Genomic DNA, 21,862 nt, shown 5'->3' with positions numbered 1-21,862 from the left:
CACAAAAATGTCCTAAATTAATGAATCAAATTTCAAAACTATGTGATCAAATCACATCAAATTACACCCCTCGTGTTTTTTGGGGGATAACCCTCTGTATCCATTCTGCTCACATTAGTCAGAGAAGCGTCAGTTACAGATCCTGGAGACTAGGTGGCAGTGTTGTCTTTACTGGGCCACTTCTGAGCTTTGCATAAACATTAAAGATTCAAAGAAGACACTGAGAAACCATGAAGAAATAGAACAGAAACTCAGGGATTCACGAAATAAATCAATAAGAATGTTTTTATGAAAAAGAAAAGGAACCATGCACACACTTTATGTTCCACAGGACAAACATCCAGACGTCACATTATATATTTACATATGAACACCACTGGTATCTTCAGCATGCCTCATTAACCACGAGAGTGTGTACAAATAAAACCTGTAAACCAGAGTACAGCAGCAGCGATGGAGAGTTATCAGACAGTCAGAGTACAACGAGCACGCACAACAGTCTGCTCTTACACCACCGTCCTCTTCCTCATCAATAAAAGACCATGGAGCAAAAATAGGTTAACATCAGCTTGTCATCAATAAGAAACACATCAAACAACTGTGAGTGGAACCAACATTGTCTTTAGTTAATCAGAGCCACACACCTCAGCAGGATTGGAATCAACACGATGATGAACACTTCGTCCTGCAGCAGAGTCCGGCACATATTTGTCTTTTAGTTTGTTCCGTTGACACCAAACATGCAAACATACTCGACACAAACCATCAACATGGAAGAACCAATTATTTCATTAGATTGTGCTGTGTGCAGGCAATCCAACGCCAATCAGATCCATAGATACAAAACAGTATTAAGACCACTTGGAAATCTTCGGAAGCATTAGGCAAAACATTATTGCAAGGGAGAGGTATGTGTGCCGTGATACAAGATGGGCCACGATGGAGCCGTTTAAACGTCAGCAGTTGATGAGAATAACAGGCCAAGTTTTAGAAGAGTAAGCGAACCTGACACAAGGGAGGACACCAGAGTCGAACCGCGGAATGATTCAACTTTCTGTCTCGTTTTGCTTTCATGATTTCAATTTTCTCTGTGATTGAAATCTGACCAGCTTGGCGCAATGTGCAGGAGCATTTAGATGAACACAAAATGCACAGAAGGGACATGGATCCCTATGAATATGATTATGAAAATTCTCACTCTCTGAGCTTTGTGGCAGGGATGGTTTCCCAGATTTGAATCAGGTCTATTTAGATCCATGATTTGAGTATTGATCTCTGAATGAGACCCCTTTGGGATGATGTTGTTGTGAATTATGAACTCATTTTATGACACAAAGAAAGTAGGATATGAATCCGTCACAGTCATGCAGAAAGTCCTCAGAGCATGCGATGAAACGTCTGTCTCGTCTTCAAGTCGTCTCTCCGGTGTCAGGGCGGTGCGGGAGGCTCAGTTCATTCCTGCAGTGCGGATCCAGGCAGCTCGTTGGTCAGCGTGTGCCAGCGCTCCACCTTCTTGCCTTTGTTTTTCAGACAGTCTATCCAGTGTTGCAGAGTCTCTCCCTGCGAGTGACACCCTAAGGACACACCCCCTGACAAGAAAATAAAACCAGTCAACTTAAACACACAATACATGTGTTTCATTAAAAAAATAAAATAAAAGAGTAGTAAGAAAGGATGGAAAATGTTTATGAATATGTTTATCTCTGCCAAGGAGGTTAGGCTTTTGTCCAAGTTTGTCAATTAATTTGTGTTTTTGTTTATTTGATTGTCTGTTAGTACGATTATGCTAACACCTTTTGGTGTGGATCTTTGGCCATTTTTTTGTTATTACAGTAATTTGTTTTAAATAAGGCTAACAGGTTGAGCACACTCAGTGTTTTCCCCCTTAATCAATTGCTTGAAGAGTAAATTTGATTTAAGTTGACCACAGATTCTCTGTGGTTGACGAAAATCCTAGAAATAACTCACTCCCACTCATAGACCGAGTTTAGCACGAAGCTCATTTTCAGCCAAACACTCTTTTGGCGACTAATCCCTGCAAATTACCCAAAGGGCTGCACTCAGATGATAGTTAGTAATAGCGGACATCTTAAAATATCCTCAACATCTGCGATGTTAGGAGCCAGCCAGCTGATCAGTGTTTAAAAAATCAGCAGCAGGAAGTGATCCACTGCTGTCGTGCTTGGTGTCAACTCACCGATGAAGTCGTTGGACTTTCCCAGATCGTAGTCCCACACCGTGACCTCCAGCGTCTTGGTAGCCAACTCTGAGAAGGAGATTTCATAGAAGAACTCCTGGGTGAAGGCAAAGAGGGGAAAGGGGACGTCAGAGGGTCAAAACCGAGGTCAGGAGAACACACCTACACATTGCTCTTCTTCTCCAAACCTCTAAAACACTCACTAATGAGGCAGCGGATAATAATATTGCAAACTGTAATTGGCTGTCCTCTTGAACTAGCTGTTACAGAAACTTTGTATGCAGCGCAGTGTCTCTGAGGACTCTATACTTTAAGTGTAAATGAGCTGTCTCTTTACATTCAACTATAACAATTGTGCTTCTTGCTCCCACAGTCATACACATGCACAAACATAGAAAGCTACCTCATTAAACTCTGGGTTGAGAGTCTTTTTTATGACGGCCGTTTTGTGCTTGGATTTCTTGTGAACGTCGGGCTTGAGATACCTGAGACAGAGGAATGTGTTACCATCGTATAAGAGACCCGTCATTATCATTCAGAAGTCAGGGCTCAGCTGAAAGGAGAAGCAAAGCACAAAGGGAAGAGGAGGAGGAAGATACCAGCCATGACTATAGAAAGCCAGATACATACAGAGTCAATATGCTCAGTCAGGTGTTACTGTGCATTCACATGCTCCTCAGAACGTCCCTTTCCTGAGTTGTGAAGTCGATGTTCAACTTTGGTGTGTTCATGACTTGAAGTTCGAATGTGGAAAAAGTGTTGAGACCTCTGTCTAATATTTGCATGATAACAAAAGACTAAGAAAAGGGATCAGGTGTGATAGGAATATAAATAATCTAAACAGTTTGCCGTTTGTCTGCAAACCAGCTAGAGCTTTGCTCTGTCCAAAGGAACACATTTTTCAAACATTTAAATTCCCTGCAAGAAAGAGAATAACTATTAGCTTCTTCTAACATGAAAGTTAGCTGAGATATTTCATATTAATGTCATATCTCTATGACAAACAGTGGGGGAAAACTAGTTTGTTTTTCTTAAATAAAACAAAAAACATATTCTATAATTTACCACCTGTATTAAAACTGTTACTCCAAAAAGGGAATAAAATCTTATTGAGGTTTAATGGACTTATTTCTCTGATATTTAAAGTCTGATTCTGTTTTCAAAGCCAGGCTCTCTACATTTTCACCCTTTTTGCCAGCTGCATCAACCAGCTCCTGGATGTAGCTTCATATTAAACTGAGAGTTAGTGTCAATATCCTCATCTAAGTCTCAGCAGGAACGCAAACATCTTATTCCCCAAACTGTCCTAATCTTCCCCTGAATGTTTCTATGTATTATCTGTGAAAGATGCCTGCGTGTGAGGACTGATCGGTAATATCTTAGATTGAAAAAGCTCAGCACCCCTTTCGCGAGCCGTCATTGAATTCTCAAGATATTTTTAAGCCAGTGTGTCAAAAATCTCTATTCACATTTGCTCTCCACCCACCACCCACAGCTTGAAGAGCGTATGTTCCCACACGCTCTCAGACACAACAAAGCAACCGAGCGAAAGCTCCCGCCAAAGGGCAAAGATGCGAGCACGCATCCGAAATGAAACAAGGTGCATGATGTATTACTGTGGACGTGTGGGGGATGTATGCGTAGGTTCAGTGTATGTAAGGAAGGAGGGAGAGTGACAGCAAATGTGCCTGTCTTCTCGTGTTAATGTGTGTGTGTGATGGGAGATAGTGTCTTCCTCATTCTAGAAACAACCTCAAAGCCAGAATCAGCGGGCAGGAGAAGAGGCTGAGGAAGAAGAGGGGGTTTAAAGCTCATTTGTGTAGCTTTCCTCGTAAGGACACTGCATTGACTTCCATTCATTATGGATAACCAAACCAAGACCTTACCCCCAACCTTAACCATGTGACCAATTGATGCCCAAATAACTACAATTCACAGCTTACCTCTAACCGTAACCAGGACCTCAGAAATTACGTTTGCCTCATTCGGATCGGGCTTTGGTCCCCATGAGGTCTAGTGGACCTGACAAGGTCAGTGCTAGAAAAGGTCTTGGTAACTAAATCCTAAGTCCTACATCCCAACCTGAGCATTATATCAAATATCAAACCTTAAACCATCGTTTGATTTCTGTATTTAACAACCGGGGCGAGGCAGCTTTTTTAAAAAACTTTCCCTGATGTAATTATTTTATTTACTTATTCATTTTATGTTAAGATTTTAATCAGTCAATTATGGCTGAAATGAAGCAATTTTAAGTGACTCACAGTCCCCATCTGCCAAGCCCCTCGTAACCCCAACCTAACCACACACACACACACACACACACACACACACACACACACACACACACACACACACACTATTGCTTTTCTGTCATTAGTGAGTAATGGAACTACAGACGACCAATATGACAATAACAATAGCACAAGACCCTGTTTTTCTAATTCTTGCCAATGCCCCATGATACAGTGCGGCCATAAATATCTTGATGAATGAGTGACATATTTCACGACAGCCTCCACTTGTGTGGACGACGCTCCCGCCTGTCACCGTTCCCTCATGAAGGGTTAACTCCAGTCATATATCATTCATGAACAGTGACAATAAGGTGATTCATGGGGTCAATACGAGCCAACGGCCAGTTGAGAACACACATGGGTGTTAAGTTGGGGAGAGGGAGGCTGCTGCTGGATAGGTCATGTGGATATTGCTCTGGAATGAGGATTGTAAATTGACAGCCTATCAGTCCAAGCTGTGCATGTTGTGTATTCATCATTTCAAATGTGGCCAATTATGTGCTGGGATGGCTGCTTAAATATTGGTTTCTCATTCTTCCATTTCACTTAATCAAATACAACAATGCATATGAATCTCCTGGTTTTTAATCAGTGCTGCGACGTCCTTTCTTACGTTTTAACGTAGGGGTCTGAGTAGCCGTTGACATCCATGGCTGCCAGGTGGGCGCAGCGCTTGACGCCCACGCACAGACCGCCACGAGCCCTCTCCTTGGCCTCACCCTTCACATCGCCGTCGTCTGCCGGGGGGAGGAACTGCAGGCAGAGCAGCAAGCGGCCTCTTTCCTCTAGACTTCTCTGCTGCTCCGTCTCCCACTGAAGAAGGGAGTGGATATGAAGTAAAACAAAAAATTTGTGACTTTGGGGTCAGATTTAAAAGGCTTCATATACTGAAAATGATGTTTCTAAGGCTTGTGTCATGACCTGCTGATGAGTCAGGCAACAATATACTGCAGTAATCAATATTTTTAAATGACTTGTGGCTTTAATGACTATGCATAATGTAAAAAGGGTCGCTCATAGCTATGAGCCCTCAGAGAATCATCATGCGACTATACTGTCACTCTCAAACTCAATGTTTTAGTTTAATGGCTGTAAATTGACTGTTATGGTTTTCTTCAGCATCATACCCAACGGCTATGACAAACCCAAAGTACCTTCCCAGCACTACATGACACTGCTGGGGAACATATGTGAAGTGTTTACCAGCCAAAGAACCAGACATTTTCCCACTGGGGAGATAAACAAAGCTAAAAGGAAGGTGAATATTGGACTTGTGGACTCAAACACGACTTCAAATGAATGCTAATGTTGCTCCGTGTCTGTTCAATGTGCAAATAAGCCGCGCTAACACGCTCGCAATATCAATTTTCTTTCTACAGAGGCCAACAAAAAAAATAATAATCAATTGAAGTGGGTTTAAAGCTGCAGTGAAAACAAACCCTGGATATACAGTGCAGATTTCCCTCCAGAAGCAGAACAAATAATAAAACAAGCTGAACCTTTGCTGAACGGCTACTTCTGTCACAGTGACTGAATGCTAAAACGTTCTAACAGTATTTGACTTCTGTACAGGCCTGGAACATGAATCCCACCATGTCCTTGGGACCTGAACAGATACTGAACCCAACATTCAACAAATCCTGCCGCAGCCCAAAATACTCTTTGTTTTTAACGTTATTCTCTACTGACACAAATGGACTGTATTTATAAAGTGCTTTTCTCGCAAGTGCTTTTTTTGTTGTGAGTATTTGATCGTGAAGACTTTTCCCCCATTTGCATGTGACGTGCGTATTTGCACGTGTTTTATGAAATTGTAGTGCGTCGAGCTCTCAGGGCCACTGTAGTAATGTGGCTCCTCACTCTTCTCTCTCATGAGCACACTCCACTTTTACATCTAACATCTGAGCTCAGTCCCGACACTCGCTGTCACTGAGAACACAACGGGAGCGAGTAACGCTCCGATCATGGCAAAGGCCGGTCTTGGCCGAAAAGTAAAGCACCGGCATATTATTGCACTTCACGGCTCCTGGCCTCCTGAGTGTTTTCTTTGGACAACATCAAACTGTTCGCACAGCCTTTGACAACAAGCGGAACAACGGAGCAGATTCAAAGTGACAGATGAAAGAAAGTGAGGAACCGGCAGCAGAGGGTGAGGAAAGGGAAGACGATGTTCTCACAGCACCATGACTCACCCTCATGGCCCAGAGCACCAATGCATGTATGTTATTTATAGGGAAAAACGCACGTTTGCTATTTTAGGATTTTCATCACTGCAGGTGCTCGATTTTTCAACTGAGTATTCCGTCTTGTATCACGACAGAAAATGGAAAAGGCTCAGTTTTCTTGCCTATAATGTCACTTCAATATAAAAAGGAGCTCCATCACTCCTGTACTTTTATTTTTCACTAAATGCCTCTGCTCTCCTTTAGATCTCTCCATCTCTCATTAAGTCTTATCTTCAGGCAAAAGGTGGATGCAGCCCAGGCAATCAATATGCCACACGCTTCACACTCACGCTCCTCCGTCCCTGTTTCTAATTGTCTCAACAGCCTGCCTCTCTTCCTTTTCTCATTTCTCTCCTTCTCTTTCTCCTTTTCTCAGATTTTCTTTGGGAATCATCATTACTGCCAACAGACAGTTCACCATCTGTCAATGACAAGGAGACTTAAACTACTCGCAATTAGTGGAGACACTTTGTACCAGGTATCTGGTCATAAAACAGCTCTGACCTTCACAGATCGATAGAGAGCGACTCTTTGTGGGGGGGGGGGATAAACAGGCATCAATGTGGAGCCAGCCACACGCAGCTACTCACACAGTGTCGGATGAATGGGAACAAGAGGGATTCGTAGGTGGGTTTGCAAAGCGAGACAAAAGCCAGGATGATCAACAGATGCAGGAAACAGTCTTGATTTGAGGCCAAAGGATCCTGTAGTTTCAGGGGTTTACTGGCATCACGTCTCCGACTGAATCAGAGCGTCCCCCATTTTGAATTGCAAATACCAGACATGTTGGATATTTAGGACTTGTGTGTGTTGTGGAAGAACCAACGATTGGCAAGTTGACATGTGAGCAGAGACTCTCGTGCTGAGTGGGAAGCGTCACCAACCGGATGTTGCGTACTTACTTTACGTTAAGAGCCAAAGTACGACTGTCTGCAGCGTGAATAAGACTTTTGTTTCCTGTGTTAGTTGGACCGAGGAAAATGAGATTAAGATTTAGTGTGCAGCAGAATCAGGGTCCAGACGACTCGGTATTGAAGTTCTTCTTATTATTTTAGTAGGAATTATATCTTATAATTTTTATAAATTGAATTAATTGTAATAATCGCCCTTCAAAACAAAATGTCAGACATTCTCTTGCTAATGTTCACAAACTGCAGCTTTTTACTGCTGAACTTATTGACGCTACTTCTACTCAGAAGTGGAAGTAACTGGTTAAATTTTACTCTAGTACTGCGAAGTAATACTTTGACCTCACACTGTATTTAAAAAAAGCAAACATTGAACCAACTACATTAATTAACTAGCTGCAAATACTAATTACTTAGAAGTACAAGAATTATTCCAATACAAACCACGTGATCTACTTATAAAATATTCTTACTGCACTGGAATGTTTTTACTTTTCTTTTAAGATGTCGAACTATTCTTCTCTAGATTGGATGTTTTTTTCCAGATTCACAGCCAAAGTTATAAATAAGAGCTTCATTTTGCTCCGTCTCGACAGGTGCATCAGGCAATCATTAGTGTTCATTCATTTCCCTGTGATATAAAATCAAACTTAATTATCCAGTTTAACTACAGGTTGATTTGAGACGTGTTGCACTTAATTACCTGACAACAACAAATTAATGCTGGCTTGGATTACATGACTCAAGTGAGTCGAATAATTGATTTTCACGTCTCACGGAAGGAATGGAGAATAAAAGATGCAGATAAATAGTTTGCAACAGGGTTAGCGGTGATGTGGAGTATTCTCTAACTTCTGATTATTTGTATCTCAGCCAGGTTATGTTTTTGTCTGCATTTGTTTGGTATTTACCAGAGTTATTTAAAATCTACTGGACGGATTATGAAACTTGATGGAGGCTGCTGGAGTGTCAGGGAAGAACTCTCAATCAATAACTTTCAATAACTTTCTTTAACGTTGCGTTTTTCAACATTCTTATTGATTTCTTTGAGAATTCCTGCATTTTGAAGAAAAATAAAGTCACGTTTAAGGGACTGATATCTTCACTGTGTGAAATTTGGTGCCGCTTGGTTGAATTAAAGGGGAAAATCGGAGGTATGAGCTCTACTGAGTGCCATTCAAGTTATCTTTCAGTCATCCTTAAATACAGCAAAACAGCAAATCATTTGTCAAATGATGAAAATGACAAATCAATGATCTAAATTGTCTCTGAATCTAAAATGGCAGTGCACTAGGTCGCAGTGGCCGCACAGTTGTTGAAACCTGTGGTGCAGATGATAGTAAAATGAAAAATGTGGACGTAGAATGAAAATTACTATTAACCTAATGTTTGTATTCTCTCTCTTTTACAACAGATCTTTTTATCTGTGCCCTGGAGCCATGAAGTCATTTAGTTCCACATTAGGAGTGTTTGCTATAATCTGTCTAAATAACTGGGTGAAGGAGTCGTGTGTTCACCTCTCTCAGGTAACAGGAGATTCCTCTCAGGGCTGAGCTCATCGCGGTCGGTGACGGCAGCTGAAAAAGAAGACATGGAGATCAATAATAAAGGATATGACTGACAGAAACGCTGTACGTTTGAGTTTAGAGCAGGAAACGATGAAGGGGAACGGAGCCACTTTGAAAATTACCGATCTGACACATCGTCTGGTTCGCAGGGTGACAGAGTGGCTTTAGCGTTTGATCGCAGAGTGGCCACTGGCCTCAGAGGGCCAATTTAATACCAACAGCCCTTTCCGACTCGTAAAGAACAAAACCCCGGCACCTCCTGCCTCTTCTCACACACAGCCCCCCCCCCCCCGCTCTCCTCCACTTTTATTTTTTAATCCATTTGTTTCTCATCTTTCTCACTTGGTGTCTCTCTATTGATGCTCCAGCCCCACCCCCCTCCCTTCGCTCTGGCTCCTCACCTTTTGTATCTCTGTACCCTTCTCCCATGTGTGACCCGGTTGACATTAAGCCTGCACAAAGAGCTTTTTGTTGGTTATGAGAATAGACATAATACTCTGTCCTCTGTTTACCTTACATTTGTAATTCTGGAGGCTGTAATCATCTCAGTTATGTCAGCGGGGGACCGGCTAATACTGGCTTAATGCGTGATACAAAATTTGGCCAAAAGTATGCAGACACGCCTGTCCTTTGTGAGTTTTCATCTGCTGTTGTTTGTTTGTCTGTTAGTCAGCAGGATTACGCAAAAACTACCAAACAGATCACCACAAAACTTAGCGAAAGGATGTGGTATAGTTCCGAGAGGAATCCATTAAGTTCTTGTGTGGATACAGATTTTTTTGACATTTTCCTTAAATCTTCAAAGAATAATTTATGGATCTTAATAAAAATAATCTTGCATGTTCAAGGGATTGATATTTATTAAGTGTGTGCACTCGGGTGCAGCTTGATTGAATTTAAGGGATTGTTGGGCCTTAGAAGAGCTGTGCCCTCTACTGAGGGACATTCTAGTGTTTTCCTCTGTTTGTTTGATTGCAGGATTATGCAAAATCTTCTCAATCAATTTCCATGAAATTTGGTGGAGTGATGGGCCATGACCCACCTGGAAAGATCCCATTACATTTTGGTGCAGATCCAGGAATTTCTTTCACATCACTGATGATGTGCTCAAGAGCATCGGGAGATGCGTGTGAAGACTTACAGACATGGTGTTTTTTAACATCTCCATTTACTTTTCAAATAATAATTCATGGATCTTGATGATGCTTAGGGGACCGATATTAATGAGTGTGAGCAATTTGGTGCAGATCCTACTAAAATTCCAGATCAAGTGAGTTTAAATGTGGTTTCATAAGTTGTGAGAAATCCTGATTCTCCCTAAATGAGACTGATCCCTGCAGCCACAACTCTAAAATCTTGTGGAGGTTGTTTAGAAGTCACTTATGGGTGATTACACATAATTTATCTTTAGTGCTACTATCATCCTTCATTCATATATTATCTCTACCACCTATCCTATGAGGGCTGCAGGGTGGGCTGGAGCCAATCCCAGCTGACACACAGGTCACCAGCGTATCAGCCACACACAACTTTGATTAAAAGTAAAAGGTAAAATATTTTTTTCAGACATCTGCTGTATTCTTCTCTTACTTATGTTTATGCAGCAAGAAAATCTTTTCATTTATTCCCCGTGTCAGTCTTTGGTCTCAGATAAATTGTGGATCTTGAGCGAGTTGACGTACTGGGCGACATTTTCTTCCAGCAGAGAAGCATCAGCACCTTTTTAACGATTCTGCTCTGAGACTGTACAGACAATTTTTATATTATGAGTCCCAGGTGTGTGGTCGTCATTGGAGTAAATTGGTACGATATATTGACATTTACACACCTCCCTGTTGGCACATAGATAATTTCCTCTCTTGCCTTTTCCCCTTGTATCTTTGTTTCTACTCTAAAAGATGACTGTGTGAGTCAGACACGCTTAATATATTGACAATTACTCTACCCTCCAGACATTTATCTCCCTCATGCACATTCATTTTCATCTGTCCCTCCTTTTATCCTCTCTTTCCTCTCTCTGCCCACCCTCCCACCCCTCGCTTCTTCTCACAGGAGGTGGATGCTCCAGACAGATGTTGAAGTGTTTGGTCTGGTCAGGCTTCACACGACGCAGGGCCACCCGCGACTCCCCGATGAACTCATTATGTGTCAGCTTGTCTTCGTCGCACACGGACACCCTGCGAGCGAGAGGACAAAATAAGGAAGGGAGCGAGAGACAAAGATGGGGAGGGAGGGGACACAGGAATAAAAAGAAACGAGAGAAGCTGTGGCATAATTAGAAAATTAAGTGGAGTGGAGAGCTGAGGTGTGTGAGAGAGGTCGTCAAACAAAATCACATTTTATGACTCATGTAATTATAACCTCCATCACTGAGGTTATGTTATATTCCCTTTGTTTGGTGAGTTGTTTATAAATTAACAGGATTACGCAAAAAAACTACCAGACAGATTATCATGAAACTTGTAGACAGATGCGGTTTGAGCCAGAAAAGAACTCATTACATTCTGGTGCGTATCTGGATCAGGGGGCAGATCCAGAATTAATTAATTTCCTTGTGAGACAGAACAGAGATAGAATGTTATTCAACATTTCTGTTGATTTGATGATGGATCTTGATGAAAATCAGTCACATTCAGGGAGCAGATATCGATGAGTGTGTAAAATTTGGCATCGACAAATCAATTATCTAAGTCATTGTGGGCTTTATTAATCCCTGAATGAAAGATGGTGGTGTTGGTGGCCGCAATGGCCGGGCAGTGGCATCTTTATGGGGCTGATATTTATGAGTGTGTAAAATTTGGTGCAAATCCAAATAAAAATCTGGATCTAGTAAATTAAAATGTGGTTTCTGAAATGTTAAATGTGTTGGCCTTGGCAAAGGTTATATTATAACAATGTATAATGAGTCTTGTACTGTAAAAGCACTTTGAGTGATTGATAAAACTGGAAAAGTGCCATATAAATACAGTCCATTTACAAAATGACTCATTTAATTATTCCGAATGTTGTGGGAACATTATACTAAGTAAACCAAATGTATTTGTTGACAGAAGCGTGACATGAATTAAACCCTTTCTCACAGCCTGAGAAATCACCCACGTATAAATCAAACATCAGTATACAAACATCCTACGACTAATTACTGTTTTCCTTCCTGTGGGAATTCAAATAGTGTGAAAGTGGTTGTACAAGGTTAAGCAAGTTACAGGCCTGGGAAACTTTCCCTCTGGCCATAGTGTCACCCTAAACAGATAAGTGGGCGGGAGCCGCAGAGACGAGCGCAGGAGGGAGGGAAGCTGCATATTTGAAATCAAAAGCTGCCGAGCAAAGGATGGAGTGACGTGGGTGAGAGCTACAGATAAAGACGTCAGACTTTATGTAAATCTGTGTGTGAGAGAGGAGTCATTATTGCGTGCTAATGTTTCTATAGGCAGAACTGAAGAGTCGGTACATGCTACAGGCTAACTGGAATCCACTGTAATTGCTTTTTTCTGTCTTTTATGTAAATGTGAGAGGAAAAACATGCGATGAGAGGGAAATGAAAAGTGCAGTGTGGCAGAGGAGGAACAGATATGAACACGCTGCCTCGTCATTTGCTGTTTTATTCAACTTTTTAACTGAATTCATAACCAACAGAATGAAATTTCTCAGTGTTCAGCTTCAGTAACAAAACATTGCATTGCATGAATGTGAAAGGTGGAAAGGGCCGGTTGCCTGGGGACACTGGATGTGGCTTGAAATCCCCAGGGGTAATGTCTATAGTCTAGTAGCTTATTAGGCAAAGGGAGACTGGGAAAGACAGAACATTGGAGAAAGAAAAAGCAAGAGAATGTGATAAACACATTTTACTGTCACCATGACAAATCAAAAAGATTTTCTGTAAAGCCCATAGAGCAGCGTGATAATTCAAATCCACACACGCTGTCACTTAAATATCAATATCGGACATGTGAATAAAAATGACTTTTTACCTTTTAGTTTGGTCCATGTCCCATCTGCTTACATGGAGAAGATGGGATTTTGTTTTTCAGCTGTCATGTTGTCCATCTTAGTAAATCAGTACTTTAGCCAATTCTCTAATTTAATTATAAAGACTATAAATAATAACTAAATAGTAAATGGATAATTATTATTATGTTTTTAATTTAAAGGAATTCGATTCTAAAACAAAATTATGAAATACTGTGTCAAAAATCTCATAATGTTTCAGTTATTAAGACAAATTTAGCAATTTTTAATCTTTTTTTGTGATGGTTGCTTGAAATACACTAAATTGCTTTAAAGATTTATGTAGATTTAAAAATGTGGCCACATTCAAACCCTGTTCAAAAGAACTTAGTAGTGGATTTCTAACATTGGAGCTTTGCACTGGACAACTTCAACATGTTTAAATGTCTCAATAGGTCAAACTTTCTGTCTCCTGATGTTTAAACATGTTGAATTAAGTGTAAGAGGCCAGTGGTCGGGCCAGTTTCTCTAATTTCCCCCGAGAGATCAACAGTCAAACCTTTTTAAATCCCTGCTCCACGTGTGCAGTGGCAAAGTTTTAGTCACAGGCAAAGACAAATCACAGCTTTCGTCACCTCTGCAGGGGGTCAATGAAATTAAAAACAACCCGCGGTGCTCAGTCTGCCCTCAATCTGTCACTGCAACTTGGAGATAGAGAGGAGAGCATGGAGACAGACAGAGAAAGAAAGAAAACGGAAAGAAGGTTCAGAAGAAGTGATGGGAGATCTTTTCAGATCCTAGTGGACAGGATTAAAGCGAGGACAGGGAAGAACAGAGGTGAGATGGATCAATGGATCAGCAGAGATAGCAGGAGAGAGGGAACATAGTTAGAGGATAAAGGTCTGGAGAAGGAGAAGAAAACCACCGTGTGATTGAGATGGATGATAAGAAAGCCTTTGTAAGCAGGGGTTGGCTTTGTGATGGGAAAGAAAGACGAGAGGCCAGAAATAGAGAAAAAGCCTCGGTGGCAAACATTTACCGGAGTGTTTTGCGGTACATGTCTTCCTCAGTGATTCCACAGTAGGTGAGTGTCTCGTTCCACGAAGGGTTCAGCGTGTTGCGCACGGTCTTGGTTTTCAGTTTATTGGCCTGTACGCCACAGCAGAGACGAGAGGAAAACGATTAAATAACTTTATGAGAGCTGCAAAGAGCAAGAAGCCTCAACAGGAGAACAAGTTCTGACTGTCTACAAGGTAATTTTGCTTTGGTGCATATTTACTGCCCTGTGCTTACATTCTCATAAGGCAACTCTTAAATTATAGCATGAACGTGGGTGTGCACTCAAAGTTCCAGCGCTGTGTGTTTCTGAAGATCATTTTATAACCAAAACAATGTTCTGATGATAAAATCCAACCTTGCAAGCTCCTGGGAGAAGGTGCAGCTTGACGTAAGGATCTGCCAAACCGTTGAAATCCATCGGTTTCAGACCCTAAGGCAAAAACGGAGAAGATGTAAGATGTCTGAAGCAGAATGCAAAGACCTCACAGCTTGTTTCAAACTGTTTAAAAGATGAAAAATGAAAGATTAGAACTAATAAGATAATGTGCATATAAGGACAATAGTAAGATGGTGACGTTTCGCAGGTATAATGTTTGACATGATTACTGCAGCCATGAGTGGTTGCAGTAACAATGCAGTAACCTAACAATTACAACACTGGGTCAAAGTCTTTAAAAAGATCACTAGGATTGATCCTCTTTATTATTTCAATGTGGACCTAATTAGTGGCTCAACCAACAGACAGGTATTAAACCATCTGTAAAGGTTGTGCTATTAGCATTGCTGCAGGCATGCAATTAAAAAATAGATTACAGGGATCTTTGTGTCACAGATCAGAAAAACAACAGCCACATGGTTTCACAGTGCTGCCATACAACCGGTAGCCAGACAGATTTACCTTTAGCCTCAGTGTACCCTCAAGTCCGGCCTGCATCGTTGATCACAAGGCCAAAACACATGATGACGCTAAGATGCACAACTGAAGTCATGTCCCTATCATCTACCTGTGGCCGCTAATACCTGCTAACATCTACTGGCTATTTAAATTGTACAGAACTCCTTCAAATGTACAAGGGGTATTCCTGTCCATCTTGTCTTATATTCTAAAACAATGATGAGTTGTTTTCAGTTCTGACTTGCTACAGGACAAACTGTCTCTGGTGGAGTTTTTGGAGGGCAGTGTATTTACCTTTGCTCTCAGGACTGTGCAGTGTAAGGAGCTGGTGGCTCGCTCGTACAGGAGATCAAACTCTAAAGTCCCCAGGGAGGCTGGGAGGCAGTTCACAGAAAAAGTTAAACATGGAATTTTGCACGACATACATTGGTAATTGCTTTTGTCTCGACTTAATTGCCTGGAATAAAATAAAGAACGGTAGGGGAGAAAAACAAGCAACACTTAATATGCTCAATGTATTAGACCCTTTTTAATTAGTTTAAAGTTCCACAGTGTGAGAATTATGCTTATTTGTTTTCTTACTGAGAGCGAGAGGAGAAGACTGAAACTTCAGTATTAGCCTTAGCTTCTTAGTACAAGCTACTCCTGAGAAAATCTGCTAACATTAGCAGTCATTTAAGCCAACAAAGTCATCGGTCATCAGCTAAACCATAGATGATGTATAAAGATGGATGACATGACAGCTCCCAAAAAGTGAAGCCAGAGCATCTTAATTGTCACCTGGTGGCTGGCGGCAAAATAAGTCATAAACCCTGCCTCCTCCGAGTTAGTTGATTGGACATGGACCAACTAAATTGTCTGAGTTTGGTTTTAATTACTTATTTGATGCTATATAAATGGGAAACATCATGACTGGTCAACTGCTCGTGTATCAGCAGGACCTGACTACCTCGGCTCCAGACTCTGAAACAACGCAGCAGATGGCAGCGTTTGAATCTGGGATATTTTGGCTTCATTTCTGGATAGTGGGAAGAAATTAAGACGCGTCATCCATCTTTATTCACAGTCTATGGGCAAAACAACGAGAAACCCTTAATTTGTTTCAAAATGTTCAATAGTAACGATGATGAGTTCTGTTCTGAAGCATCCAAAGCTTTTTCTCCCAAACTCGAACCAGTGTTGAAGTAATTTCTGTTGTTTGTCTCAAGCAGCATCAGAGAAACCAGGTCATTACTTTCAGGTACTCACTGTTATCATCACTGTCACAGCTGTCAATCTCGATGGAGGTGTCCATGCTGCTCATGGCTGATAGCGAGCCGCCTCCGCCCGCTCCCCCTGGTAACAACGGGGACAACAGGCCGCTACTCCCACCGCCTCCTCCCCCGCCAACTGCCCCTCCACCTTGACCTGCGCTGCCGGGGCTGAGCGAGGTGGGAGCCGCCAGCTGATTTGGCGAAAGTGGCTCAGAGAAGGAAGAAGTGGGCGAGAGGCGAGGGAAGTAAGCTGAGATTTGCCGGATGGGCCGGATGGGGCCCGGGCAGACGTCGATGGCCATGTGCTCCTGGATGGAGATGCCTAAACGTTTCCCTTTTCGCACAGTCATAGGGCTGGAGGAGAAGAGACGGAGAGAGAGGGCGGGAGAGATAGAAAGTGACATTTCCATTCAGAAATTGAAATTTTAAAAATGCATTCAGCCGAGGAAGAGTGAAGACATTGATCCACCGATATGAGCTGCAGCTATTTCCAATTATTCTTCTGCGAAAACAAGCGACACAAGGTAAGCTTGGCAAGATGGCTGGAAATAAACAGGATATTTTTCTGCTTCTGGTCATCTCGAGCCATTTGCTGCATGTTGGTCTCTCCCCTAACTCTCCGGTCTTTCTCTACACTTTCCACTTCATAATAAAGGCGAGAAAAAAAAACTTCTAATAGCTTCTCCTTTTTATCTTAAAACGTTGCGACGCTTAAAATTCCTTCAACATGAGGAGAACTCATTACTCAGATGACAAGGACAAAACAGGGAAGAGGATGTGCACACATTAACATTTCAATAGAATACATCTGAGCGTATCAGGGAGGATAACAGATCATGGACAATAGGGGTCTCCCCCGAATCCTAATCATCCTCGACGAAATTGCAGTGTGTGAGTCAGTGAGGCTCACGTGTTATCTGAAGTGCTTGACAGTCCTCCATAGACCGACAGGTAATTATGGGATGAAGTCTAGAGGGTGGATCGCTCTTCACTGTGCTCAGATGGGGAGAAGAGTCCCGATGATTATATAAAGTTGTGGTTGCAGGGTGTGCAGTTGACCACCAGGCTGATGTGTCTGCTCTCTTCCCAAAATAAACAAGAGGGGGGTGGATTGCAAATACCTCACAGCTTTTGTTGTCTAAAGACCGCAGGCCTTGAGGGGGCGTCGCGCTCGCCGTACTGAACAAATCCCCCGAGACTCCCTTCTGCTATCTCTGCATTAATCAATCCAAACTCAGAGGAGAATATTAGCACTTCCTCTGTGTCGTCTGGTAGAAGTCGAACGTCTGTGAAGTTTGGAAAAGGTTTTAGGAGGATTTAGGAAATGGTTAAGATCAGTGGTCTAGTCGAGCTGCGGCTTAAGGAGCTGAAAGTAAAGCCCACAAAAAGAAGTGAGGGTTTTCATTTATTGATGATGACCTTTTATATTCATTGGAGGACAGGATGATCTCAAACCTGCATCAATACTAGAGGAACTGTTTGAAATACACTTGTTGGATTTGTTAATGAGAGTTAGATGAGAAGTTCAAATCGCTTCTCTGCATATTTGTATTCTCGTCTTTGTTTTTTATTGCACCGTCATCAACCCGTCCATTTGCTCTCTGTGCATTTTCCAGAAATGTTCCTGCTGTATTCTCACATGGGCTCCCTCGGACATTTTCCAGACATCTTACAAGGAGGCTGGAGGGAAAAGTTCAGCAAAATGTCCTGAGCGACTGACTCAGACATTTGCGTTCTCACATACATACAGATTTCAACTGATTTACTTTCGGACAAAGCAAATCTTTTCCTTTCATATTGATAGCTGGGTTTTCAACTGCTCTCATCTGTGTGAGGAATTAAAACCAGTGAATTATTATCTGATCCTTCAGTCTAAAGGGTTTCAACCCATAAATCAATATGACCAATGGTGGAGAGTGGGCTGTTGACCTTCAGCCGGCAGCGAGGGTCATTTGTCATGTTGGGTCCAGTGTCTCTGCTGCGAGCTCAACAGTTGGTGATGCACGCTGCAGCTCATCCAGCTTTTCTTTTGGCTGGAGATGAAACAAACTTCAGAAACACGGTGCAGCGCGCCCATCTGCAAGCTTCGTCAACTCCTTTAACTGAAACGGCTTAGACAGAATTTGGCTCTGGAGTGCGAAGTGATGGACGTTGGAAACTGCAGTGGTAATTTGCCTTTCCAAAACCAACAGCAGCCATTTTGGTGCATCTAAGGACCACAACACCACAATTAACTTGACTTCTGCGGCAAAGATGAAGCGATCAGACTTCAACAGTGTTAAATTAAGTAGCACTGAGATAAACTCAGACTCTTGCACACACATTATAGCCTGCAGCTCTTCAAAAAAGAGGGGGATTAATGTAGAGAGGAGATGAAACAGTTCTCATCATTACTATCATTTCAGTCTGAACAGTAAAACAACAGGAGGAAATCCCCTTCAGTCAAAAAGGGAGATTTCAAGACAAGGGGAAGGTGAAAACAAGTTAATGCAACTCGCTGTCATCGTAATTATTTTTATGATTGAACTGATTGAAAGTTCAAATGAAATCGATGAGTAGATAATAATGATCATCTTCATTCATTTCAATATAACGACAGGCACACGTACATACAGATGCACTTCCCTCAGATCATTAATTCATGTCTCCACACATACACACACTGTGCAGACTCGCGAGCGGGTGTCTGTTGATATAATGTGCGCAGTCAGTCGCCTCCCAGTCCTGGCAGATGTGGCCGTAAGCCCCTGGCTGCCCGAGCACAAGCAGCAGCAGCACACGTTCGACCGGGGAGGCCTGGTGGCTCGCAGCCTGCGGGAAGCAGAAGCTCACGGGGAGCTGATGATTGATCGCTCTCATGCTGCCAGCTGGAATATCTCTCTCATCTCCTCTCTTCATCATCCTCTTTTGTTGCTGAGGGGTGTGGCGGTGCACCCTCAACAATAATAAGGTGCAGATTTCCCCCCCTCGCACTTTGCAGCAGGTTTGTATGCATTAACGCTCACATAGATACACACATGACCGTCAGCCTTGGAGCACGTGGCCGAGCTACTTTGCATAATTCCCATAAGCTACAAACCTAAAGGTCCAACTTGTCCACAGCAGCTATGTGCAGCAGCCCCACGGCCATTTGTTATGCAACCATGTACAGTACAGTATATCATGCGTGGCCCCTCTCTTATTTGTGAGGTTACATAGGTTTCCAGTGGGAGGAGTGAAGCTGCCAGTAGCGAGCAGTCAGGAACATCTTTGTGCCTCCTTGTCTTCCTCTTTTAGCGCCTTCACTTTACATTAGAGTCATATCACAGGCATGGGGGCTCGCTTTCCTAACCCCCCCAACTCTGTATCCTCATCCACACCTTTTCTCCTCCTCCCCCCCTCTTTATCTCCCTCATCATCTCTTCGTCAGTCTCTCACAGGCACCATTATTCCACCTGTAGGTATGCGAGTGTCTGTCTCTCCGTCTCTTTCTCTGTCCCTCAACTGGTTTTCTTCTTCTCTTGTGTCCTACATACAATGGGCCCCTGCAGCGGGCTCCCTTCACCTTTAAATAACAAGCTGCATGGCTGGCAGGCAGATGGTGTAGAGCACAGAGCTTCAAACCGTAGCCACTCATTAGGGCTTGATAGTCAGCAACATCGCAAACCACAGTGACAGTGAGCCCCTGTCAATTAGAGCCAAGTTATTTTCAGGCTGCCAAGGATGAGTAAACTTCAGTGTGCGTGTGTGTGTGTGTTGGAAAAGTAAAGGGGAAAGAATTCAAACACAGGCTGCCACATGTTGCACCTGTTTGCTGTGTGAGAATGATGCAGGTTCAAATGTGTCCGTCTGGTTTTCACTGCATTCGTTTTCCTTCCCTCCTGCAGCGTTTAACAAGAAACACACACACATGCGTGAACACACAGACAGGTGAGGGGAGGATGTAATGACAGAGGCTGAGGGCGTGAAGCGAGAAGGGAAACGTGTTTTAAAGAAAAAGGAGGAAGCATAAAAGTGAATCCATGAAAACGACAGAGAGAACAATACATATCCATAACGTTAAGACAAATGGAATCAAACGTTGACTTACCTCAGTGATAACGCAAGTGTGAAACTCCTCATAAAAAAAGGGGGGATCCCAGTGCGGAGAGGAGAGGGAGACTAACAGGTGGTGAAGAGAGGAGCAGAGAGTAAAGAGAGAGAGGGAGAGATGAGGGGAGAGAGAGAGGGGGAGAATGGGAGTGAGCCAACTCTACATGTGGCATTAAAAATTAAATGCAAGAATAGTTCAAGTTGAGATGAAATCGGGGGAGAAGAGAGAAGGGAGAGAGGAGAGCGGCGTCCTGGAGGAGGAGAGTGGGAGTGGAGAGGAAGTCAGATAAAAAGAGACAGAGGGAGAGAGAGAGAGAAAGAGAGAGAGAGGCAGCGAGGAGTTGTTCCTTGACAGTCTGTTGTGCATGTGACTGTTTCGCCTCACTCCCTCCTGCATCTCCCCCTACCACCACACACACCCACACCCACACACACATACACCCACACACACACACACACATGTTTTTGACACTGAGGAGCATGTTGCATTTTTCTGCAGTAAATCCCTGAACACTTAACAAGCTGATGATACGCATTTTACAACAAATTACAATAAAAAGAGCAAAACTAATATATATTTCTTCAAAAACACATATTGTCTGATACCAAAATCTAATCCAATATTTAGATTCGGCTAATCTGAATGGAAAAACAAACTGGTTGTTTGCATCTGGCTTCACTGACTAATGAGCCGCAAAATATGTAACACAGCAGCAGCAGCTAATTAGACTATTTAAAGTGTGCTATTTAAATGCTGTGACTAAAAGGCTAAAAATGGCTCTAACTTTTATAACACCAAATTTTGACAGATTTTCCGTTTTTGCTGTTTGGCTTTGGACCTCTTGACCAGAATCTACCTCGAAGAATCATAAAAAGCCATTTCTCCCAGATTTTAAGGAGGAGCTTCTGTAGCCTAAGTGCAAAAATTGATTTATTGTCCGGAGTTTCACCAGGATTGGTAACACCAACACGGATCAAATCTCTAAGAATTACGTCCGTTTCAGACAAACCTGCACCACACATGGGAAGTAGTGCGCCCCCTACAGGTAGCAAAGTGGAGTTCACGCGAAGCTAAGCCAGCAGTATCCCTCATGTTAAAGTATTCCAAGCGTGTTAAACGCCTCGCTGTAATTCTAATATTCACTTAAATCTGAAGTTATAACCCTGACATTCAGTGGTTTATCCCCCGAGTCCCCACAATGTGAGATTGTGGTTAGATCAATTATATCTCCGTAATGTCACTGATACACACGAACAAAGAACATCTCCTCTTAAGAGAAAAAAGATGAGGCATCCAATTAAATCTCTCCATCTTTCTATCCCTGTTAATACCAAACTCAAACACTGGGTCTAAACATTGTGTTACTGTGTGCAGCTGTCTCTCTCTCACACACACACACACACACACACACACACACACACACACACACACACACACACA

General features: G+C 42.5%; 1 protein-coding gene across 3 annotated transcripts; it reads right to left on the bottom strand.

The window, feature by feature from the left end:
* Nucleotides 1-267: 267 nt before the first annotated feature.
* On the bottom strand, nucleotides 268-20,803 carry LOC109641262 (double C2-like domain-containing protein alpha). Of its 3 annotated transcripts, none has more exons than XM_069518132.1 (12): nucleotides 20,420-20,803; nucleotides 20,137-20,285; nucleotides 16,346-16,704; nucleotides 15,392-15,471; nucleotides 14,558-14,632; nucleotides 14,183-14,292; nucleotides 11,246-11,372; nucleotides 9,145-9,204; nucleotides 5,108-5,307; nucleotides 2,601-2,682; nucleotides 2,198-2,294; nucleotides 268-1,589 (listed from the first exon to the last, which is right to left on the bottom strand). In XM_069518132.1, exons 3-12 carry the CDS (start codon nucleotides 16,698-16,700, stop codon nucleotides 1,453-1,455), a joined length of 1,323 nt encoding a protein of 440 aa, XP_069374233.1. In that variant the 5' UTR covers nucleotides 16,701-16,704; nucleotides 20,137-20,285; nucleotides 20,420-20,803; the 3' UTR covers nucleotides 268-1,452. The 3 variants fall into 3 exon arrangements, with proteins under 3 accessions (XP_069374233.1, XP_069374234.1, XP_069374232.1); XM_069518133.1 differs by having other exon boundaries at nucleotides 20,137-20,210; XM_069518131.1 differs by lacking the exon at nucleotides 20,137-20,285.
* Nucleotides 20,804-21,862: the final 1,059 nt, after the last annotated feature.

The sequence above is a fragment of the Paralichthys olivaceus genome, chromosome 21, assembly GCF_024713975.1.
Source record: "Paralichthys olivaceus isolate ysfri-2021 chromosome 21, ASM2471397v2, whole genome shotgun sequence".
Lineage (NCBI taxonomy): Eukaryota > Metazoa > Chordata > Actinopteri > Pleuronectiformes > Paralichthyidae > Paralichthys > Paralichthys olivaceus.
Note: the sequence above shows the minus strand (reverse complement) of the source record. Positions and strands in the feature narration are given on the sequence as shown.